The sequence below is a fragment of the Salmo salar genome, chromosome 29 (genome assembly GCF_965601325.2).
Source record: "Salmo salar chromosome 29, fSalSal1, whole genome shotgun sequence".
In the NCBI taxonomy this organism is placed as follows: domain Eukaryota; kingdom Metazoa; phylum Chordata; class Actinopteri; order Salmoniformes; family Salmonidae; genus Salmo; species Salmo salar.
In genome coordinates, this window is record NC_138319.1 from 29442501 (window position 1) to 29463706 (window position 21206).

At 42.8% G+C, this 21206-nt stretch overlaps 2 protein-coding genes and 1 long non-coding RNA gene across 4 annotated transcripts in view; 1 reads left to right on the plus strand and 2 right to left on the minus strand.

The window, feature by feature from the left end:
* The window catches only part of LOC145865797 (uncharacterized), a 24426-nt gene extending 3220 nt beyond the window's left edge, over positions 1–21206 (minus strand). The window contains exon 1 of the long non-coding RNA XR_014383093.1: positions 20987–21206. This is a non-coding gene — a long non-coding RNA (uncharacterized LOC145865797). The remainder of the gene's footprint in view (positions 1–20986) is intronic.
* LOC106590531 (SKI/DACH domain-containing protein 1) lies at positions 3554–7398 on the minus strand. The gene has a single exon (XM_014181635.3). The coding sequence runs from the start codon at positions 6748–6750 to the stop codon at positions 4105–4107; it is 2646 nt and encodes an 881-aa protein (XP_014037110.1). The 5' UTR covers positions 6751–7398; the 3' UTR covers positions 3554–4104.
* The window catches only part of LOC106590532 (protein AF-10), a 115148-nt gene continuing 105849 nt past the window's right edge, over positions 11908–21206 (plus strand). The window contains exon 1 of one of the 2 annotated variants that reach the window (XM_082970785.1): positions 11908–12156. In XM_082970785.1, the coding sequence (XP_082826911.1) occupies positions 12123–12156 (34 nt within the window). In that variant the 5' untranslated portion in view covers positions 11908–12122. The remainder of the gene's footprint in view (positions 12157–21206) is intronic. The other variant, XM_082970787.1, reaches the window with a different exon arrangement.

Genomic DNA, 21206 nt, shown 5'->3' on the forward strand with positions numbered 1-21206 from the left:
ATCTATTTAATTAGCCTAATTCATTCAAATTATTATTTGTTCATTTATTCATAAAGAATTTTGAGTTCTGTGATATTGAATAGTCTTGTCAACAGGCAACAATTTTTTTCATATATATATATTTTTTATATGCCTATAATATAAAGGCGTTCTGACAGCTTTTATCGATCACTGGAATTTAATTGTCTGATAGCTAGGTGCGTTGTGCTGAACCTGATTCAGGCTGTGTCCGTCAGCGTTACTCCTATAACCTGGTTTTCTAAACAAGGACAGCAGCTGGGAATACTGCTGGCTATTTGAGTGCCTCGGATGCGATAACTGTCCACGCAGCAATGGCGCCAGATTGAGTAGCCGAGCTCTTTAGTAAATTGCCTGAGGTTTCTCTTAATCCAGCTTGTGTTTTAACTCGTTAAATTCCTCTCTGCCTAGTTCCTGTTATTCTATAGAAGTTATAGTCTATTGGTTCGCAATCCGCACTGGAATTTACCTCTAGAATGCTTTAGCTTTACACGGTCGTCTGTCTCAGTGAGCGGCCTGCTAACCTCCACCCATAGGCTACTGTGGGGCCGTGCCCGGGTTAGACAACAGGACTCCCCCATCAACCTCCGGGTTTACCATACCATAAAATCCCATTACTCAAAACCGGAACAGAGAAACAAACATGGCGGATGATGTCCACTGAAGTGCATGTGAAAGGGTACTAGGCACTATGAGTCGATCATACCGTTTATTCGTGTGGATGTCAATGGTGAAGGGTTTGGTAAGGACTTGATGGCACTCATAGCCCCACATGTGTACTACAGGTTTGTATATAGAAATAGACGTCTGTACTGACTTGGCCTATGTTAACATATGTACGTAATTACGCAGAAGTCGGCCTATAGTGTGTATCATGCATGGAGGTGTAATATATCTGTGGGTCATAGTAAGGGTGGGTTACATGCCAATAAAGTTCAGTATCCCAATGCATGGAGAGTTAAACTGTTACCTTGCACCAATAGATCCTACCCCAAAATACATGCTGATTACGCATTTGTCCACAGAACCAATGCGCTGTCAACATGGTATCCTCTTGGTGACGATTCAATTTACATAGGCATACAGTGTATCTAATATCAAGATGAATGAAGTGTGTGTTTCTTCAACTCACAACAAAGAGAATGCGCCGTCACTCACACTCAGACGTATTTAATGAACACTTCATAACTCAGAAGAAAGGGAAAGTGCTTCAGAAATCCACCATTCAAGTTTTTCATTTCGAGTGCATTATCCTACACAACAATGATATACAAAAACCCAGTAATTCACAAAAATAAATATATATTTTTTTATATAAACAACCAGTGACTTCAAATTTCATGTCAAAATCCTGACCTCAAGCATTGTATCAAAAAGCTAGGGGAATGAGTGAGAAAGCGGGGCAAAGCAGGAGATAGAGGGGGAGAAAGAGGGCTGGGCCCCATGCCTCGAGCTGCGACACCATGCAATTGTTTACATTGATGGCGTCACTGTCAGAGCTCTGCTATGGTAGTTCACTCCGTAACGCCTCTACCACCATCTATTTGCCCGGGTGATGCTCTCTGTGATCGGCGTGAGAATTGGTAAGTACCTACAGAGGGGCGTGTGTGTGTGTGTGTGTGTGTGTGTGTGTGTGTGTGTGTGTGTGTGTGTGTGTGTGTGTGTGTGTGTGTGTGTGTGTGTGTGTGCCCTCGCTGAACGCTGCGCTGTATATCCCTCCTCTGGCCCAGTAAACTTTGACACGGACATTACAGGGTAAAAGTTTCCCTCCTGGAACATATGACTCCCCCTCCCTCTCCTCCCAGGGAGATCTTCCCCTTCCCCCAACTCCCTCTAGGTTGGAGGGATCACGTCATTTTCAAATGGACAATAAAATGGCTGTGTTTAGTTTAGAGGCACATTTTTGAAGTTTGCTTCTATACATACCTACTCTACAGGGGGAGTGCGCATGGCTTGGGGTGGTAGAGGTGCATTTTACACAGATCAATCTATAAAATCTGAGCATTGAGTTAACCCAAGCCTTTTTCTCTGTTAACTACAATCACCAATCGCATGGGCCTTTGTTTCTGTTTTTACTGCTGATGTTGCTGTGAGAATCATGACATCAGTCATGTGGTTTGTTGTTATGTGGTTTGATTATTCTCTTTGTCACAGGGAGAATCATCTCTTTGCTACAACTTCATAAAATCAACATTTTACGTTGGTGGGAAAATATAGATATTTAGATGCAACTTTAATTACATTTGACTGAATTTTCTTTTTTGTTGTATATTCTGTTTTTCTATCAGCGACATCAGAATATTTAACATAATTGGAAAAGTCTGACATAAATTCATCGCGCGTAAATATTTAAAGACTATACTTATGGTTACGTGGCAAAATTAGAAAACATTTTTCTGACTTGATACAGGAGAGAAGAAAGTCTGCGTATAGCCTAGTCTATATCAGTTGAAATGGGGATATGGAGAGGGCCATGGCATTTTGGGTAAAACTCGAATCATTGCAGAGTCAATGTTATCATGATAAGGTATAACCAGCTTTGTGTTTGGGCCTACACATTTCCCACTGACTGCTAATCCTCTGTAGACTATATTTCAGTCATTTTGACCAACTGGAGAATTTCTCAGGTAAATTCAGCACGGTGGGCTTCACCGCAGAATGTAAACAGGTAATTACGCATTTACCCACTGAGCTAATATGTAACTATTCCACAGCAACTTGCTGTGCTGGGCATTTCAGCGTGCTTTCAGATGCAAGGCTACAATAAACAACCATATTACCGGTTTGACCTAAATATGCAAATAGTAAACAATCCAACTTCATGTGTAGGCTATGAATGGCCACAAATAACCAATTATAAATGGTGAATTTTAAGTGAAATATTTAAGTGGACATAGGCTAATAGCCTACCTTATTTTAAATGTATTTTATTATAAGCTTCTCTTAAACAATCACCTCTTTCATAATTAGGCCATGCTAGCCTACACTCCTCAAGCTGAAATGGGGCCGCGTGTGTCAGGCCTGGGCGTTTCTCTCTGTGTGATTGTCTGTATGTAAGGTCTGCACTGTTTTGGGCCTGAATGGGCGCTGGTAGCTGTCTGACTACAGCCAAGCATAAGCTTGTAGGAAATGCTCTCAGGAAATACAAACAACGCTGTTCACAAACACTCTGAAAAACGGCAAGCACCAGCCAGATCAGAATAAGAGTCAAGTCACTTACAATTATGTCCTATTCAATATAGTCTGCAATTAACGTTATGAATTTTGACTTGCATGAAGAAATTAATCTACATTTGATATCGAATTAAAAAAGAGTTATCTGAAAATAGATACAATTGACACAAACTCTAGCAAGCATCAAATTTAAACCGATTTTTTTGTTTCTATTAGGTTTTTAAAATCCTATAGAAAAACAGCAACTATAAGTAATAAGGCTAAGGTACCAGACAGTAGGCCTAACCATGTTACCCTAACCAGGAAAACCCTGCATCTGTTGACTACCCCAGCTGATGATAGAAAAACACAGACCAGCATAGGAGTGCTGTGATTTTTATGAGGGAGCCTTCCCCTCTCGTTCTCTCACCACAAAGGCAGCACAGCACAAATGTTTACTTCACTGAAACCCTGGTAAAATCCAACAGGTTGAGCTGAAACCCTGGTACAATCCAACGGGTCCAGCGTCAAGGGGAACAGAAACATAAAAACATCCGATACAAATGAAAGTAAGCACATTTTGCCAAATCGTGTAGCCTATTGCTTATGGTGGATAGCTTATTTAGAATTAGTTAGTCAGAATAAATCCACGAGGAGAGGTCATCCAGTGGCATAGGAAGAGAGGCTCAAAGACGATCCGCGCATTATGGAGAATAGCAGTGTATGTATTACTGATCTAAAACTCCACAACAACGAGGAACGTTTTAAATCCACAACATCAAATAAAGGAAAACATTTAAATAAAAACAACTGAAGGACGCAATACATTAGTGCCTCCCATTCACTTTAAGACTTATGTTGTAGTCAAGGTACTGTAGGTTTCCATCCAGGCTTTTGTTGTTGTTGCGGTTGTTCTTGTCAAAGAAAAAAGCGTCAACATTTCCTGATTCTCTGAGCGGATGGGGGAGGGACTGTCCGACCGCCAGGCTGCCACCGCCACACGGGGTGAGAGCGGGTGGGAGGTCGGGGTCCCCCCAGAGAGTTCAGAGAGTAAGCTGGGCTTAAATCCCCGTCGATGCCCACAACCAGGGACGGAGGAGCGGGGAAATTCGCCATGAAGCTGAAAGGCCTCTTCAGAGAGGGTGCTACATTACTGGACGCGCGTTTTCGTTTACTCGCCCCTGTTAGATGCTCAATATTTCCATCACAAATCTCTGCTTTGCCCACGGGACGAGAAGATAAAGTCCTGTCAACTTTGGACACGTTCTGTTTCGCTTGCGCCCTCGAAATTCCAGGCTCCTTCCCCAGAACCAGAGTCTTGCAGTTTTTCCTGACCCCAACTCCGTTTTTATACTCCCCCTCCTCCGAACAAGAGGTGTCTCGAGTGCTCCTGCATTCCTGCAAGCCGGATGAGGACTTGGGAGCCCCAGCAGAACTTTCAATGGCTTTGGTCTCGTTGTTGAAACAGCCAGCAGCGTGTTTGATGTCGCCGCCGGGGTACTGGCCATTGTTGATATCCGCCTCGTCTCCTTTGCAGTGGAACCCGGAGGCCTGGCTGTTGTATTCGAATTCATCATAGCTTTGCTCCACTTTGATTTTCACATTCTGCAGGTTGAAGGGGGGAGTCTTGACCCCCCTGCCACTGTTGGGGAGGGGACCCGCGGCCACTGAGAGCTCTTCCGGCTCAGTCTTAATGGTTTTGAGCGGAGAGGGCAGTTTCAGGCTTGGGCTAATTCTCACCTCTCTCTTTAGATTTGCAGCTAATGAAAGCTGGTTGTTGTCTGTAGGCTTGGAGTGCTTTGTGTCTTTGTCATGGGCGCAGTGTGAGCTCAGGACTGGGGGGCATTTGTTTGCGTGTCCCGGTGTCCTGTGCGGAGGAACCGCTTTGTTCCCGTTGGGGTTAGGTGAGGGGCTCAGTGCGTAAACTGTTCTGGACACCAGCTCGGCTCTCTTTATCTCTCTTTGGGTCTGGACCTGGGACTCGGGAACCTTCCTGTCTCTCCTCTCAGTGAAACAACACCCCTGGATGACAGGCGAGCTGAACCTGTGTGTGTGTGCGTCCTGCTTGGCCTCCCTGACTGTAAACTCATATTTCTGTTGTTTCCTTGGACTGGCATAGTCCACCTGGCTGGTTCCACCCTGGACAACCGGTATAGATGGCTGCTGCTTGTGGCTGTAGTGGAAGGTAGGCTGCAGGAGCAAAGGTGCTTTAGTGTGCGAGAGAGTTATACTGTTGGACTGAGTTCTAGTGCCGGAGAGAGTAGTGGACAGAGGTTTAGCGTTAGGCAGAGTTCTAGTGGTGATATTTTTGGTTGCGTTGACAGAGGAGAACCGGGCCCTCCTGAAGCGGATGGACTGGACAGAAACCTGACTGGACACAGAGCTGCTGTCAGACTGAGATGAACTCTCCTCGTCAGAACTGACCTCAGAACTCTCCAACGGGCTCTCCTCTTCATCCTCCTCATCTTCCTCCTCATCAGAGGTCCCAGAGTTGCTGCTTGTGGATAAATTGGAGCCGAAGTCTGAGTCGTTGTTGAGCCGCTCTGAGTAGCAGCTGGATTCGGTGTCACTGCTGTAGCTCTCCGGGAAACCCCCTACATGTTGCTGCTGGTGAGGATGGGGGTGAGCTCCGTGGTCGAGGTAAAACTCGTGCCCAAGATGGAAATGGCCCAGAGCTGAACCGTTGTGGTTGTGCTGGGTTTTTGGCTTGCTGCAGCACTTGGGCTGCACGAGAAGCACCGGGTGGTGTGCGTGAGGGTGAGTGTGTGAGTGTGTGTGTCTGCTCCTGCTCCACGACTGCCTCGCGCCGCCGCTGTCCCTATCCCTGCCGCCGCCCCCCTCGCGCCTCCTCTTCCTTTTGTGAAGTAGGTCGCCGGCTGCAGAGAGCCTGGACTGAGCAGCAATGGCGGACTTAAACAACACCGGCTGACGGCTCACCACGCTCCGGAAAAACGAATGTCTCTGGCTAAATGCGACGCAATTGCCCGGTATTTGAGCTGTTTCATAGTTTTTAATAGGTTTACATGCCGACTTGGTGACAAAGGAATAATCCTGACCGAGGGATTTATTGTAAATTTGAGGTAGATTGGAGTCAGGGCGCGAGGTTGGTTGCTCTCTCTTGCTGGATTTGTTGAGGGAAAGAGTCTGTGGCACGCTGTGCAAACTTAACCAAACTTTCTCCTTCCATAACCCGGTAGGGTGCGTGTCCGCGTGAAGCTTGCCCTCGCCCACATCCTCGGGTAAACTGGCGTTCTTTGCTTTTCTTTTGTTGGATTTTAACACCCGTTCCGTTTTGCAGGAGAAATAAAGCGCCTCCACGTCCTCTCGTGATATCAGAGTACATTTAGCCGCGTGGAAAGCAATAGAATGTATTGCTTTGAGCTTTCTCAGCTCCTCCAAATCACAGTGGTGTTTTTTAACGTTCAGGTGGTCCATGCGTTTGTGCACGGTGGTCCGGGGAATATTTTTCAGCAGGTCAGTGAAGACCTGGGAGAGGGCGAACATTTGTTTTCCTTTTATCAGCAGGTATCCCAGCCTCACTCCCTGCATCTCCTCAAACCCACACTTCAGGTCTCCCATGTTGCTTTTCCCTCTCTATTGTAATAATCCAAGCATTTATCTCGATCAATTGTCCTCGTGCAGCTATGAAAAGAAAAAGGAATAAACTCCTTGTTTTGAGCTCAAGGCATTCTGACGCGCCAGTCTGTCGCTGCTGATGCGTCCTAGTACCTCCACGCTGTGTCATGGACAGGCAAACTTTGAGATGCGGAGTTAAATGGAGCGGTGTCGGATGGGTTCACAGCATCTGTCCTCGGGCCCTGCCCCGGACCAGGCATGGTGGAGGAATGCGAGGGATTGTACCGCCAGGCCGGCTGCTGACTGTCTGCTAACCCCTACCTGCCTCTCCTCTCCGGCTCACTCCCTCTGACCGGCAGCACGGCAGGAAGGTGTATACCACTGCCACAACGAGAAGATAAAAAAGAGAAGAGAGGGGTAGGGAGAGGGAGCGAGCTACAGAGGGAGGGAGGGAGAGAGAGAGAGAGGGGTAGGGAGCGAGCTACAGAGGGAGGGAGGGAGAGAGAGAGAGGGGGAGGGAGGGAAAGAGAGAGAGCGAATAAGAGCCTAAATGCAGCTGCTATCCTGGCTGCAGGGTTAGCCACAAATAAAATGACAGAGGGGAAGTGAGCGAGCCCGGAGACACCTTCATCAATTAATGCCCTCAGACTCGAATCCTATTGGACGCCACTGACAGGTGATGCAATAAAAATGGGTATTCCACACCCTGAGCCCCCCCACCTCCGTTTGTTAAGTACATAATGCCGCTATGACAAGTTCATATTTCAATATTGTTTTTTAAGAGACAAGGTGGAATAGCTGAACCGGGCAAGTCGTCTCCTATACCCTGCTAGTACTATTTATGGCGTTATGCCTGTAGCGCTGTCAGGGAAACCAAGTGGCATTATTGAGAGAACAAATAGCCTATCATTACAAATAAATATATAGATGGCATACGCCAATAAAATATAAGTGATTGAATTCAGACATCTGTTAATTTGTTTAACCCCTTCACTAATTCTATTGTGATGGATTGGTGCATTATAGCTGTCTTTCCAATGGACTCGGAGACAAAGAGATGTTCCTTTATCACCTATTTAGAAAGCTCTTCGAACCCCAACATTCAGAGTGTCGAGTTATACTCGACGATGCTTTGGCGTGAGCTTTTATAGTTCTGTGTGAATTTCGAGGGTGAAAGGAGAGCTCGTTCTAACGACGGTTAGCCAAACCTCTGCGCATAACCACACATTTACACAGGCCTTATTATTTCAAAAGAAACGACATACATGTTGTTATAGACCTTTTTCAAGGTTTGATTCATTTTGCGATTAGGCTACATTATTCATTTAGCTAAATGCATTTAGGTTGCAAACTTGGTGAAGTGTGTGTGTGTGTGTGTGTGTGTGTGTGTGTGTCTTCGTTTTTTCTGCATTGCCGCTACTGTGCCATTCACCTCGGTATTAATAATCAGTCTATGTCTCGCGGGGCTATTTTAAACCGGTAAATATGTTCTTTCTATCCCGGCCACCGAGTCTGCTGTTCCCCGGCCCAACACGATAAAAACACGAGCAACGTAACGGACGATTAATCTGGGAGAGGCTCGTGCGGTAAAAGTGCATGCTCAGAGTTGCTTTTCCCCAAGGCGTCATCCGCAAACTTGATAATAACTAATATTGGGTTTATTATATTGCACATAGGTCTATCATTATACATTTTGATAAAATATATTATTACACTATTTTATTTCAGTAATGAGTAGGCTATAGAGTGAGTTTGATTGTTAAGGGGGGGGGGTGTGGTGTGTGTGTGTGTGTGTGTGTGTGTGTGTGTGTGTGTGTGTGTGTGTGTGTGTGTGTGTGTGTGTGACATTGTGAATTTACACTAAGGGTTTTGTGTTCAACAAGGTATTGTAGCTCCCACCAAACCACACACACACACACACACACACACACACACACACACACACACACACACTGTTTAAGGCTGTATTATGCATATAGTGAAAGCAGAGCGGGGTGAGGCTGACCATATCATCACTCACTGCGCCCTGATCCTAATGTAAAGAGGCCTGTAATGGTTGGTTCATTGTTGTGTGTGACAACAGGCATGCATGGGAGAGATTTGAAAAAAAATGTTTTATCTCACTATTGTTTATTATACATTTCACTTGCTTAGGCAATGTAAACATATGTTTCCCATGCCAATAAAGCCCTTTGAGTTGATATATGATATGATCATTTATGATGATGGTTTGACCGTACAAGTATAGTTGGCTTATTTTATTTATTTTTATTTAACCAGGCAAGTCAGTTAAGAATAAATTCTTATTTTCAATCACGGCCTACACCGGCCAAACCCGGACGACGCTGGGCCAATTGTGCGCCGCCATATGGGACTCCCAATCACGGCCGGTTGTAATACAGCCAGGAATCGAACCAGGGTGTCTGTAGTGACGCCTCTAGAATTGAAATGCTTTGCCTTAGACCGCTGCGCCACTCGGGCCCTAGGTTTTGCTGCCTAGCTGCACCTCACATTGACCTCGCCAATGGTCAGGATCAGGAGAAACCACCAGCGAGGAAAGGGCGCTATACCGGCGCGCTATTTAAGGTGAATTGTGAAAAGAACGAAAAGAAAGCATGCAAAACCTGACATGGCAGCTCTTCGGGGCTCATAGCTAGGCTCTAACCATTGAAGACTCGAACCTCCTCCCCACATAGATCGGTTAGGCCTAATCTTTGTTTATAAATACTTGGCCAAGTTGCAGAGGTAAGAAAAGGAAAGAGGGTCAGAGGGAGGGTAGGGCTTTTGGATTCTACATCCTGTTCTTACGTTTTAAATCTTCCATAACAATAAAGAGAGCCTGTAGCGTATGGGTGCTTTCCCACTCATAGCTCCAATGTACTTCGATTACTTGTGAAAATACTGGGGAGTGATTTATTTATTTGCTTGTTTCTGTTATTATATTATTATAGGCTACTAATGTCAACGAAGTGGTTGTTGTAATTGTGATGATTTACCCTATTCAATGTATGATTCAGTCATATTATTGACGGAAGAACTCCACTCTCACCTCCACAGAAATAAATACCCAATTTAATCTACCTTTCCCGACTGCTCGTATCCGCTTCAGTGCTACACAGTACACTCCTGGTGCTATATCAGACATATTATCATCAAGTCGTTAGCCGCTTCTAAACCACTATTGCACATGAATTTACGTGTGTTTACTTAGCAGCCTGTGATCCAGGGCGAGGTACAAGTTGAAGCACATCCCAGCCTGTAGCTCCCTGCTGGGAGGGAGGGCTGAGCGGTGTCAACAGGCCGCAGAGTCGGGAGGCCAAATGGCCTGACATTATTATCGATGCTGAACTTTACGCATCGTCGTTGGGACGATTTCGCGTGTTGCTCGCGGTTTTACCTGAGGTGTGTGTGTCGCCTATATGTAGTAAGTGTGTACGGTCGTGAAGAGGAAACACCAACAGCTCGGCACTATTGGGATACGAGGCAGTATGAAATATTTGTCCTTTTGACATGACATTTTATTTCATGGCAGGTCTAATCCAACCCTGCCCCCATCATGACTTTTCCCAACTGTACCATCTTCAGTGAACCGAGTTATCATACATAAAGTAGGCTATTCTATAGCGTTTACAGTGTGTGGATATTTGTTTTGCCTTCTGATGGACAAAGGAGAAGGGTCCACTGTTAGCTGAGCTCCACCAACCTGAGGCCTGGGGATTACAGCTCGACCTATCTTCCCTAGCCTACGCTCTGCCCGGCCACGGAGAGCCAAGGAGCTGTGATCCGCGGGTTTACTATAGGCCTAACCTTCGGTTCGACGGTATGTGTATTATTCGCTACACATAGATCATGTGGTTTGCAGGGATAACAACGTTCATAGTTACGTTCATAGTTTCATCAATATGTCATACAGACACCTTCATCGTCATCACTGCCCCGTTCAGAACATCTCCTCAAGTCCCACTCATCCTGAAGAAGTTGCCAGATCCTGTCTGTAATCAGTTTATGTCAGTGCTTATCACTGTATCTCCAACACTGAGGGAATGCAGGCATAGAGCAAATCACAGGGTTTCCAGGCCAACATCATAAATCTAGTCTGATTGGACACAACGATTTTAGCTCTCATAACCATCATTTCTGTCATAACCAAAAGGTTAAGGAGCCTTTTATGAATAAAACAAAAATAGAGGTTCACAGGGGCTGGGAGGAATCGTTTATAGGGGTATCAAAATGGCGCAGTAATTGACACTATGATTTTTAGCCCACTACTCGTTATTCCATATTCTATAAATTCCTTACATTTACTTGAATTTCTACACGTTATGGACGTACCCTGAATGAATCAATGGTCCATAAAATAGGGCATTTTATGTCATACAACAGATATTTAAACGGTGTGATGATGCAAAACGCACACACACACGTAAACTGGGTGAATATCACGTGCCCATCGGATCAACCCAAAGGGCAATTAGAAAAATTGACACAGTAGACTGTAATTGTTGTATTTATTTGGCTACATTTGAACCCTTTACCTAACCCATACAACCAGCTGACTAAAATGTGTAAATATGATGTTGCTCATCTTGTAGGCTATACACACTTGATGCATTATCCTAGAATTAGGCTTATGTGTTTAACAAGGTAAATTACTGTGAATTTGCCTCATTTCAGATGTGATAGCCTACAGCGCATTATTTTTAGATTTACTGGCCAACATTTTAACGAAGTTAATAGCCTAAAAGAATGAATCAAAATAGAACAAATATAATATTTTGAAGCCTAAAATAATGGATTGCGTAGGCCTGTTTGTTTATGCTCTGTGCTATTCCCTGCGCTCTTAGCCTCCCCATTGCAGCTGGGTATTTTCTTGCTCTAGGTATTTGGGAGTGAATAACCAACGTTTTGATTATTATTATTATTTTTTAAATGTACCACGCATTTGTACCCATTACACTTTGTTTGCATATAAGCTAAACTTTTGGGCTGCTCCTTCGTTTTGTGTTGCACTTCGGTATTAACAGCGATATTCCCATCAGCTGCTACAGGCTATTCAGAAGTTACGGCTGCTGTTGCCTGCGTTTCTCCGGCCCATTGTGAGAGGAGCCCCCTCGGTCCCTCTCTTTCTCTTTCCCCCTGAGCTTAGCCCAGCCGGCCGGACGAGTGCAGATGACTCACCAAGAAGGGTTCCAGAGCGGAGGCTACAGCAGCGTGCTGCATGGAGGCTCTATAATACCGGGGGAATACCGCGGCCCGACCGGTAGACTAGCCTCGTGCCTTTCCCGGGGCGCACATTCATCACTCGTGCGGATAGATATGTTTGTTGTAATGTGCACGCGTGCTTTTGGCGAGGACATGGCTGAGCGCGAGGTTTGATGGAGGAGATTGGCGGATTACAGCGAGTGGAAGGTAAGAGGACACACACACACACAGTCACACTCAGTCATTCACACACGCACACACACACACACACACACACACACACACACACACACACACACACACACCACACACACACACACACACACACACACACACGTCCTCGCTCTTCCAGGAAAACAATGCAGAACAAAGAACAAGAGTAATGTTTCCCTCTCGTTTACACTTTTCTGGGCCTTTATAGACTACAGTAGGCTATGTGGTTGCACTCGGGTAGTCTTTATGAGATACATGCAGAGTGATACATTGACAAATATATATGGGCCAGTAGATTAGGCTTGTGTGTGTACTCGAAGGGATAACACAACACACATCGACGTCCCATTATGCACATCAATGCAGTTTTCTACATCAAATTATGCACTGTAAAAAATATATTTGTTGACTCAATTTACAAAGGTTTGTTACCAGGCTGCATTAAAATGTCACGTTAACGTCAACCCAAGTAAGTGGAAATGACAAACGTGGATTTAATAACTTGTTGAGTGAACTTGATACTTTTAGTCAAATCAATGTACTTCAACGGATTTTTTTTTTTTTGTTGGCCTGACAAAGCTACTCAAGTTGTTTTGACAAATTACCAAGTGGAGAGGACAAGTATTTGATAGTCAGGAAAACTTACCACTGTTTATAACCTGGCTGCCTTAAAATTGTATGTCCTGTCAACTTCCTATACAGTTGAAGCAACTACTTAGAAAATGACACATTTCAGAACTGCCTAAGTCTTTGAAATGATATAATAGAGATTTCAGTAGAGAACCTGTCTCCTGCTCGTGTGCGAGCTTTTTCTGCACTCAGTAATGTCAACCAACCCACAGAACCCTTTAGCTACAAAGCATTCTCAGTAATGGTTAAATAAACGTTTTACTTGTTACTTGTTACATGTGGTTGTTTATCTACCTCTATTGAATGCACTAACGGAAGTTGCTCTGCTAAATGACCAAAATGTAAATGTAATACTTAACTGCTAGGTATCATTGTAATGTGCCCCACCCCCAGAAAATAAGTTATCTGAACTTGACAATTTCAGTCAACACTACTGTTATGTTGCTTCAGTTGATTTGCCTTATTGGTTATGAATTTCTATGTTGAGTAAACACGTAGTTCTTAGCTTATTCAACTTGATTTCATAAGTTGAGTAAACACATTGTTTTTGCTAATTCAACTTTATTAAATAAGTCAACAAATTTGGCTAGATAAAACGAATGACTGTGACTGAATCTAAATATGTTTTTTGACGCTGTGCCTATATGGAAATGTCCAGGACAAGACTTTAAAACGTCCCAAACAGAGTTGGTGTGAGGGCAGGCTATTTTATTATGGCCTATGTTTGTGTGTGTGTTTCCCATGTGTGAAAACCACACCGCAAAACGGAAATCCTTCAACCATAATTAAATAATGGAATAATAACTCTATAGTTCATGTTTCGGTAGTTTTAAAAAAAGAGAAAAGCCCGTGGTTTTAAGTGTGGTGGGGAGGCGCTTCACACTAGAACCCGAACTCTGAAATCCAACAACCTTAAACCCTTAAAACCAACCTGCTTCTCTAACACCCAACTCAGGGTGTTTTACTAACCATGTCCCTTTCCCACACCCTGCTCCATGTCATTTGTTTTGCATCGAGTTTAATGGAGACACTTGCTCAAACCACTTGCGGAGAGTATGCTTTTTACGGTTCAAATTCACTAGCCGTGCCAAAACAAATGAATTCCTTGGGTCCGATCCCCCTAAGAATGCGATTTTACATGCAATCTGAGCCTGAAGTGTGAGCTGGGGGGTGGGGGGTGGGCTGTGTTCACCCCTCACCCCACCGTGCAGCCCACCATGTTGTGTCTGCTTGTGCTTTCCTGTGCCTTGGCGTTACACAAGCAGAGCAGAGGAAATGCTCCTTTACAGGCAACCAGAAAGGCACCAGTAAGGAGAGGAGAGGAGAGAGCATGCATGTCCAACAGGTATGCAGGCTGTTTCCACAGTAGTGTCTGAGGCATCTACTCTGCTCCTGTAGATGTGTGGAATGTCAATTATTGTCAGAGCTAAGCATTGCCCATTCCCTTGACATTTCGTGTATGGCACAAGTTTTGGAAGGAGCTTCATTTCACACAAAAATGAGTTTTCGTGTAAAGGCTACTAGGCCTAAACACGTCGTCATTTCGTGTGCATTTCTTGTTTTTTTACTTTCATTTCATGTTTTTAGGAAAGCTCAACATGTAGCCTCGGTTACAGCACGCCAACACCACCGCAAGTCACTCATTACGTCCAGGCCCATCATTTATACCACATCTAACAGCTTAATAGCCCCATCATGCTCTTCTAGGCTACTTAAAATAAGTAATTTATTTTAAATCAGATGTTATTCGTCACATACACAGTTTACATTAGGTATAAAAAGTGCAGCGAAATGCTTATGGTCTAGCTCCCTCACACACTGCACTACATTCATCAATAATAACAATACAAATAGTCAATTAAATATAACATGTCATTTAAGTAATAAGAGAGGAATTGATAATGGACTGTATTACACTATTTACAATTATGAAGTGGGTAGTGACCTAAGGGAATAAATAGTATATTTGATACAAAATGCAATTTAATGTAGGCCAAGTCCTATGCAATAATTATATATAAATTACAATCAAATATAGACATGATCATATAGCTGGCTTGTGTATTTCATTGACAGTGGAGAGATAGATATAGGACTATAGTGTGAATCTAGTTTTAATTGCAGCAGGATTATTTTACTTAAAATGTAGAAGTAAAATGTGACTATTTGATCATTTGTACGATTTTTTTTGTAACATTTTAACAAAATAATTGTTGCATCCAAATGTCTTTAAAATCTTAAACATATAAAATCAGAGCACACACAATGTACACGGTCTATATGTCATTTATGAACAGGGATATAGGCTAGCCTATATGTAGCTTAGCTAAAATGTGTCTATCAATAAAAGCAATAAATAATTCCAAAGGATGCCAATAGGTCTTAGCATGAGGAAATGTGCTCTGTGTATGGATGGTGTATGACCCTATTGGGCGGCAGGTAGCCTAGTGGTTAAGAGCGTTGGGACAGTAACTGAAAGGTTGCTGGTTCGAATCCCTGAGTCAACTATGTGACTTATCTGTCGATGTGCCCTTGGGCAAGGCACTTAACCATAATTGCTCCTGTAAGTCCCTCTGGATAAGAGCGTCTGCTAAATGACTGACATGTAAATTGTATGAAGTAATCCTCCAGGCTTGAGGTTATATAGGGACGTTCCTCTGCCACTCTGACGGGGCTACAACACACCGAGGTCGGCTGCAGAGGAGTGGCAGGACCAGCCGTGTGTATGTTTACTCTACCCACATCAACTATGATTTGGGAAACACATAGGCTTGAAACAAGAAAATCTGGGAAGAGGGACGTTGCCTAAATCTGACTCTTGCAATGCAGGCTACACGAAATGTCAACGTCGAATCTTGACGAAAACTAGGCATATACCCTAAAACGTGACATAGGAAAAGTAGATCCAACTAGGCTAAATGTGGAGATGGGATGGCTATACATGTTAACCTACTCTGTCAATGCAGATACATCAGTTGAATAGTTGTTATTAAGAGAAACTTGTAGAGGGTGGAAGAGCCTAACGCAAATGCGCCCAAACTCATTCAAGGAGTGTTCCTAATGATGATGGTCCTCCCCCGCTCCTCCCCCGCTGTCCCACGGTCTCCCCTCCCCGGAAGAGAAAGAAAAGCTCTCGTCTCTCTCAGGTGCTTCCTTAGCGTTACAACACTGTAGCCATAATATGACACTTGAAATGTCTCTATTCCTTTGGAACTTTTGTGAGTTAATTTTTTACTGTTTATTTCAGTTTTGTTTATTATCTATATCACTTGCTTTGGCAATGTAAATATATGTTTCCCATGCCAATAAAGCCCTTTGAATTGAATACACGCAAACGGTGAAATGGAGAGAGAGAGAGAGATGGCAGCAAGATTTGTGACCTGTTAGCACAAGAAAAGGGCAACCAGTGAAGAACAAGCACCATTGTAAATACAACCTATATTTATGTTTATTTATTTTCCCTTTTGTACTTTAACTATTTGCACATCATTACAACACGGTATTTAGACATAACATGACATTTGAAATGTCTTTATTCTTTTGGAACATTTGTAATGTAATGTTTACTGTACATTTTTTATTGTTTATTTCACTTTTGTTTATTATCTATTTCACTTGCTTTGGCAATGTTAACATATGTTTCCCTTGCCAATAAAGCCCTTAAATTGAATTGTTTAAAAAAAAAAATTGAGAGAGAGAAGTGCAGTAGACCTTGGAGTTGGTGGATTTGTTTCTCACCTCTCAACCTAGTTTACCTTCCACGTTATCTGGTTCAGGGTAAGTCTCCCCATGTGTAGATCTGATTACCCATCCACAGTTTTGTTCTTAACTAGAGAGGTTTCCCACATCAACAGTGGGAAAGTTGTACAATTTTGCCTGCATTGGAAATAATTGTACGAAATTTGACATAGCCTTGACATTAAATAGACCAATTATTTGCTCAATATTGAGAAAAAAAATGTATTCACTTTTTTGGGTTGGTAATTTGTATATAATATGTTATAAATATAGATGTAACGTAGCGTATTTTCTTATTTAGAGTTCGGTGATAACTTAAATTACACAATTGTTTTGCAAACCTGTTCCTTGGTATTCCACGGTGTGCCTGACTACAGCCTATAGGCCTCGTTAGAAGCGTGTCTATAGGTCTTTAACCTGTGGAGCCTTCGGGTTTCCCAGACCCCACAGCCCACAGGCCTCCAGGCCGCATGCAAGACAACCCCCATCACCATGAGTGTCGTATGGAACAGGACAGTCATGCAGTCATGCAATGTTGGTTTAATGTAGCCTATGGTCTCTGCCCGTGCTAATAACCAATCTCTCGACTGAACAGAATACTGCCAGATACCGTTGGCTATCATTTGTCTGAAGTAGAAGACAAAGTGTGAGGACAGGAGGACATATTTAATACAACAATTCATTGGTAGTAAATTGTGTTTTCCAAATGCCTTTAGTGGAGCGGTATGCACATCCATATAAACACCCAGTGCAGCTTTCCGAACGCTGTTCAATTACAATACACGTTGAAAGCAGCCTACCAAACGCTGTCCAATTACAATACACGTTGAGAGCAGCCTACCAAACGCTGTCCAATTACAATACACGTTGAGAGCAGCCTACCAAACGCTGTCCAATTACAATACACGTTGAAAGCAGCCTACCAAACGTTGTCCAATTACAATACACGTTGAAAGCAGCCTACCAAACGCTGTCCAATTACAATACACGTTGAAAGCAGCCTACCAAACGCTGTCCAATTACAATACCCGTTGAAAGCAGCCACTTTCCAATTAAAATACACGTTGAAAGCAGCCTATCAAAATGCTTTTTTTTCTTGTGATTTCCCAATTTCTTTCACACAACATTAAACATTTTATTAGAAGTGGTTTTTATTTTGTCACTGACAACTGATATTGTAAATCTTTAAGCTGGAAAAAATATTTAGGCTTCTCACTATTTACCCCAGTCATTGAGTATAAGCCCAAAAGGTACAGTTAATGAAATGTAACAAGCGATACAAAAGAGGTGTGTAAAGAAAAAGACAGGAAAGCTACAATTATGTGGTTGACTTAATTCGGTTAAAAACTTATAGGCCAAGTATAAACAGAAAGAAGAACCTTTATTTTTTTAATGGCATTGTTTTGGAATGAATGGGGTAAATTGGTTTTTAGTTTTTCTCTGAAAAGGGTTACATTTCACGTTGTCAGGGTCAGGGGCAGCAGTTTGGAGTCAGGACAACTGTTTCTGCTATGTTGTCGATGTTCTAAACAGGAAAGACCTGACCCTGACAAATACTATAGCCTTCATCATAAATAATATTCTAAACGTGCACAACTTAAACGAGAAATATATAACATCTGATATTAAATCCAAGACATCAACCACAATAGTTTTCAAACTTTTATCTGACTTTGGATCCGAGTGGCACTGATTGACAGAACATACTGATGGGACGGACAGTTTTTCAGATGCAGAAATGTCTCTCTCTCTCTCTCAATTTCAATTCAATTTAAGGGCTTTATTAACACGTGTTAACATTGCCAAAGCAAGTGAAGTAGATAATAAACAAAAGTGAAATAAACAATAAAAATTAACAGTACACTCACAGAAGTTCTCTCTCTTACACACACATACACACTCTCTTTCTCTCTCTCTCTCTCTCTCTTACACACACATACACACTCTCTTTCTCTCTCTCTCTCGCTCTCTCTCTCTCTCTCTCTCTTACACACACATACACACTCTCTTTCTCTCTCTCGCTCTCTCTCTCTTACACACACATACACACTCTCTTTCTCTCTCTCGCTCTCTCTCTCACTCTCTCTCTCTCTCTCTTACACACACATACACACTCTCTTTCTCTCTCTCTCTCTCTCTTTCTCTCTCTCGCTCTCTCTCTCTTACACACACATACACACTCTCTTTTTCTCTCTCTCGCTCTCTCTCTCTCTCTCGCTCTCTCTCTCTCTCTTACACACACATACACACTCTCTTTCTCTCTCTCTCTCTCTCTTTCTCTCTCTCGCTCTCTCTCTCTTACACACACATACACACTCTCTTTCTCTCTCTCGCTCTCTCTCTCTCTCTCTCTCTCTCTCTCTCTCTCTCTCTCTCTCAATTCAATTCAATTCAATGGCTTTATTGGCATGGGAAACATATGTTAACATATCTCTCTCACTCCATTTAACCGTTAAAGTGTAGGCCTACTACATCAGTGGAGATAAAATTGGGCAGGTCAGGGCGAAACATGAGAGAGGCTACCTATTGTGCCGAATGCAAAGCGGTAAGTCTCATGAATCAGTCATCAGCTCTGCTCACGAGCTCAACCCCACGTCCCAAACGCCAACCACGTCCACAACAAACAACATGTCATATAAGCTGTGGAACACGCAAATACATTTTACATGTTGTGAGTGAGTTCATATGATGTTGACGCAAGAAGATATTACAGTTCAACTGGTTATTTTCTAAAATACATTGAAAAATAATGTCCAATATATAGCCAATATTTCCGAGTTAGGAATTTGAAATATTGGGGATTTCACAATTCAATTGAGTAGGCTACCAAAGTTATTGAGTTGTATAGGCTCATGACCAAAAGTAACTGCAATGTTGTGCAGTGGATTAGCCTATAGGCTACAGGCCTAAGAAATGACACAACTTAATTTCATCTGTGCATGCTACATTGGCCTAAGGTTAACCTACTATTTTGTGCAACATTAGTTATTACCATGCCTATGTGATATATTAGACCTATGTTTGTTATAGGTCTATATGAGTTTTCTTCCTATATATTTGACACTGACCCCTTTCAGCAGTGTACGTCACTCTAAAAGGAAGCCTACAAATGACCTCCGTAGTTTCCATTAGTAAATCCGTTATAGAGGTACTACATTTTAATAGGAAGCAGCGCAGAGGTAATTTTATCTCGCCAATGCATGGGCCCTCTTCTCTTTGAGCACGAAGAGTGCACATGTACGGGCAGACTTAGACTTTAATCAAGTGCAAGTTGTAAAAATAATTTGCTATTTCAGTGTTTCAGTAGCCTCCAACCCTCCAACAGCTGCCCCCCCCCCCCCCGCCTCCCTTTGTTCTCGCCAACTCTAATAGGTTTTCCCCTGCCACACACAATCCCCTGTTTTTTCTTTCCCCCTCTTCCCCTTTTTATCCTTGTTTTTTGCGGTGCCTTGTGGACTGGAGCATTTGAGCAATTTGAAATTAAAGCCAACAATAGGGAGCCCCTCCCGGGGACATCTCGCTCTCCATATTACACGGAGGACGCTCGTGTGCTTTCGCGCATTATTGGCAAGTCATTACGTTTCTCTGGAAACCAAACCGGGAGGGAGCGGAAGACTTCTGAGGGCTCGCAGACAGTGACGCAAGCGGCTGGCAGATGCGCTTGCAGAATAAACCCATGGATGTTGCAGAGTGCAGTTTCTCTGAATGATTCAACCAAGATTATGTCATTACAAGGTTTTAAAACAAAAGTGAAATCCATTTTTTTTTTGATGCGTGCTTTTGCATTTCACGTTTCCATTTATTGTGTAAAGTGGAAGCAATTTATTGAGTTCATTAATATAAGTAAAAATTGCAAAAACAAATCTTAATTTGATTTGCCCAGATGTGTTCTTTAAAAATAACAGTTAATAGGTTATTTAGGATTTATTTTAGCTCATAATCTAACTGTTGAGTGTTTCACAAGTGTCATAGGCGTTAGGAAAGAGAAATAAAAACCAAGTAAATAAATAAGTTAAATAAACATACACAATTCAGAGTATAGATTATTTCAGCTCCATTCATGGTGTATGTAGCTAGGCTTATATAGCCTTCCAAGTTTTTCTCTAATTGAAAATTGAAGCAGCAATGTTTGAGAGTAATACTCGTTCGAACGCCAGAGTAATTCCACACACATTTCTCTCTCACATGGCCTATTCCTTGTTACATTTTGCAACACACACACACACACACACACACACACACACACACACACACACACACACACACACACACAGAGAGAGAGAGAGGGAAAAAGAGAGTGAAATGACATTGGAAGGCAATGACAGTGGCACAAACACCTTGGCTACATATAAAGGCTATTTACAAAGTCTCAGATGACAACAACAGCCAACATAAACAATGGAGTAATATTCATTCATGTTTTTGCTATAATAACTGAATTCATATTTGTAAATACCTCATGTTGATGTATACAATGTTGCCAATAGTCATTCCTCATTTGTAACAACCACGCATTGTACTGTTACAAAGTTTCCAAGCAGTTTCCTTCACAACACATTCGTTTAAAAAGGCCATGTGGAACCAAAATGGCGTCGTGCACATTGGCAACACTCTGAGCAAATCGTATCCATCCTTCCTGACTTGTCACGCGCCGTGCGTGCTTACGTACTTCCGCT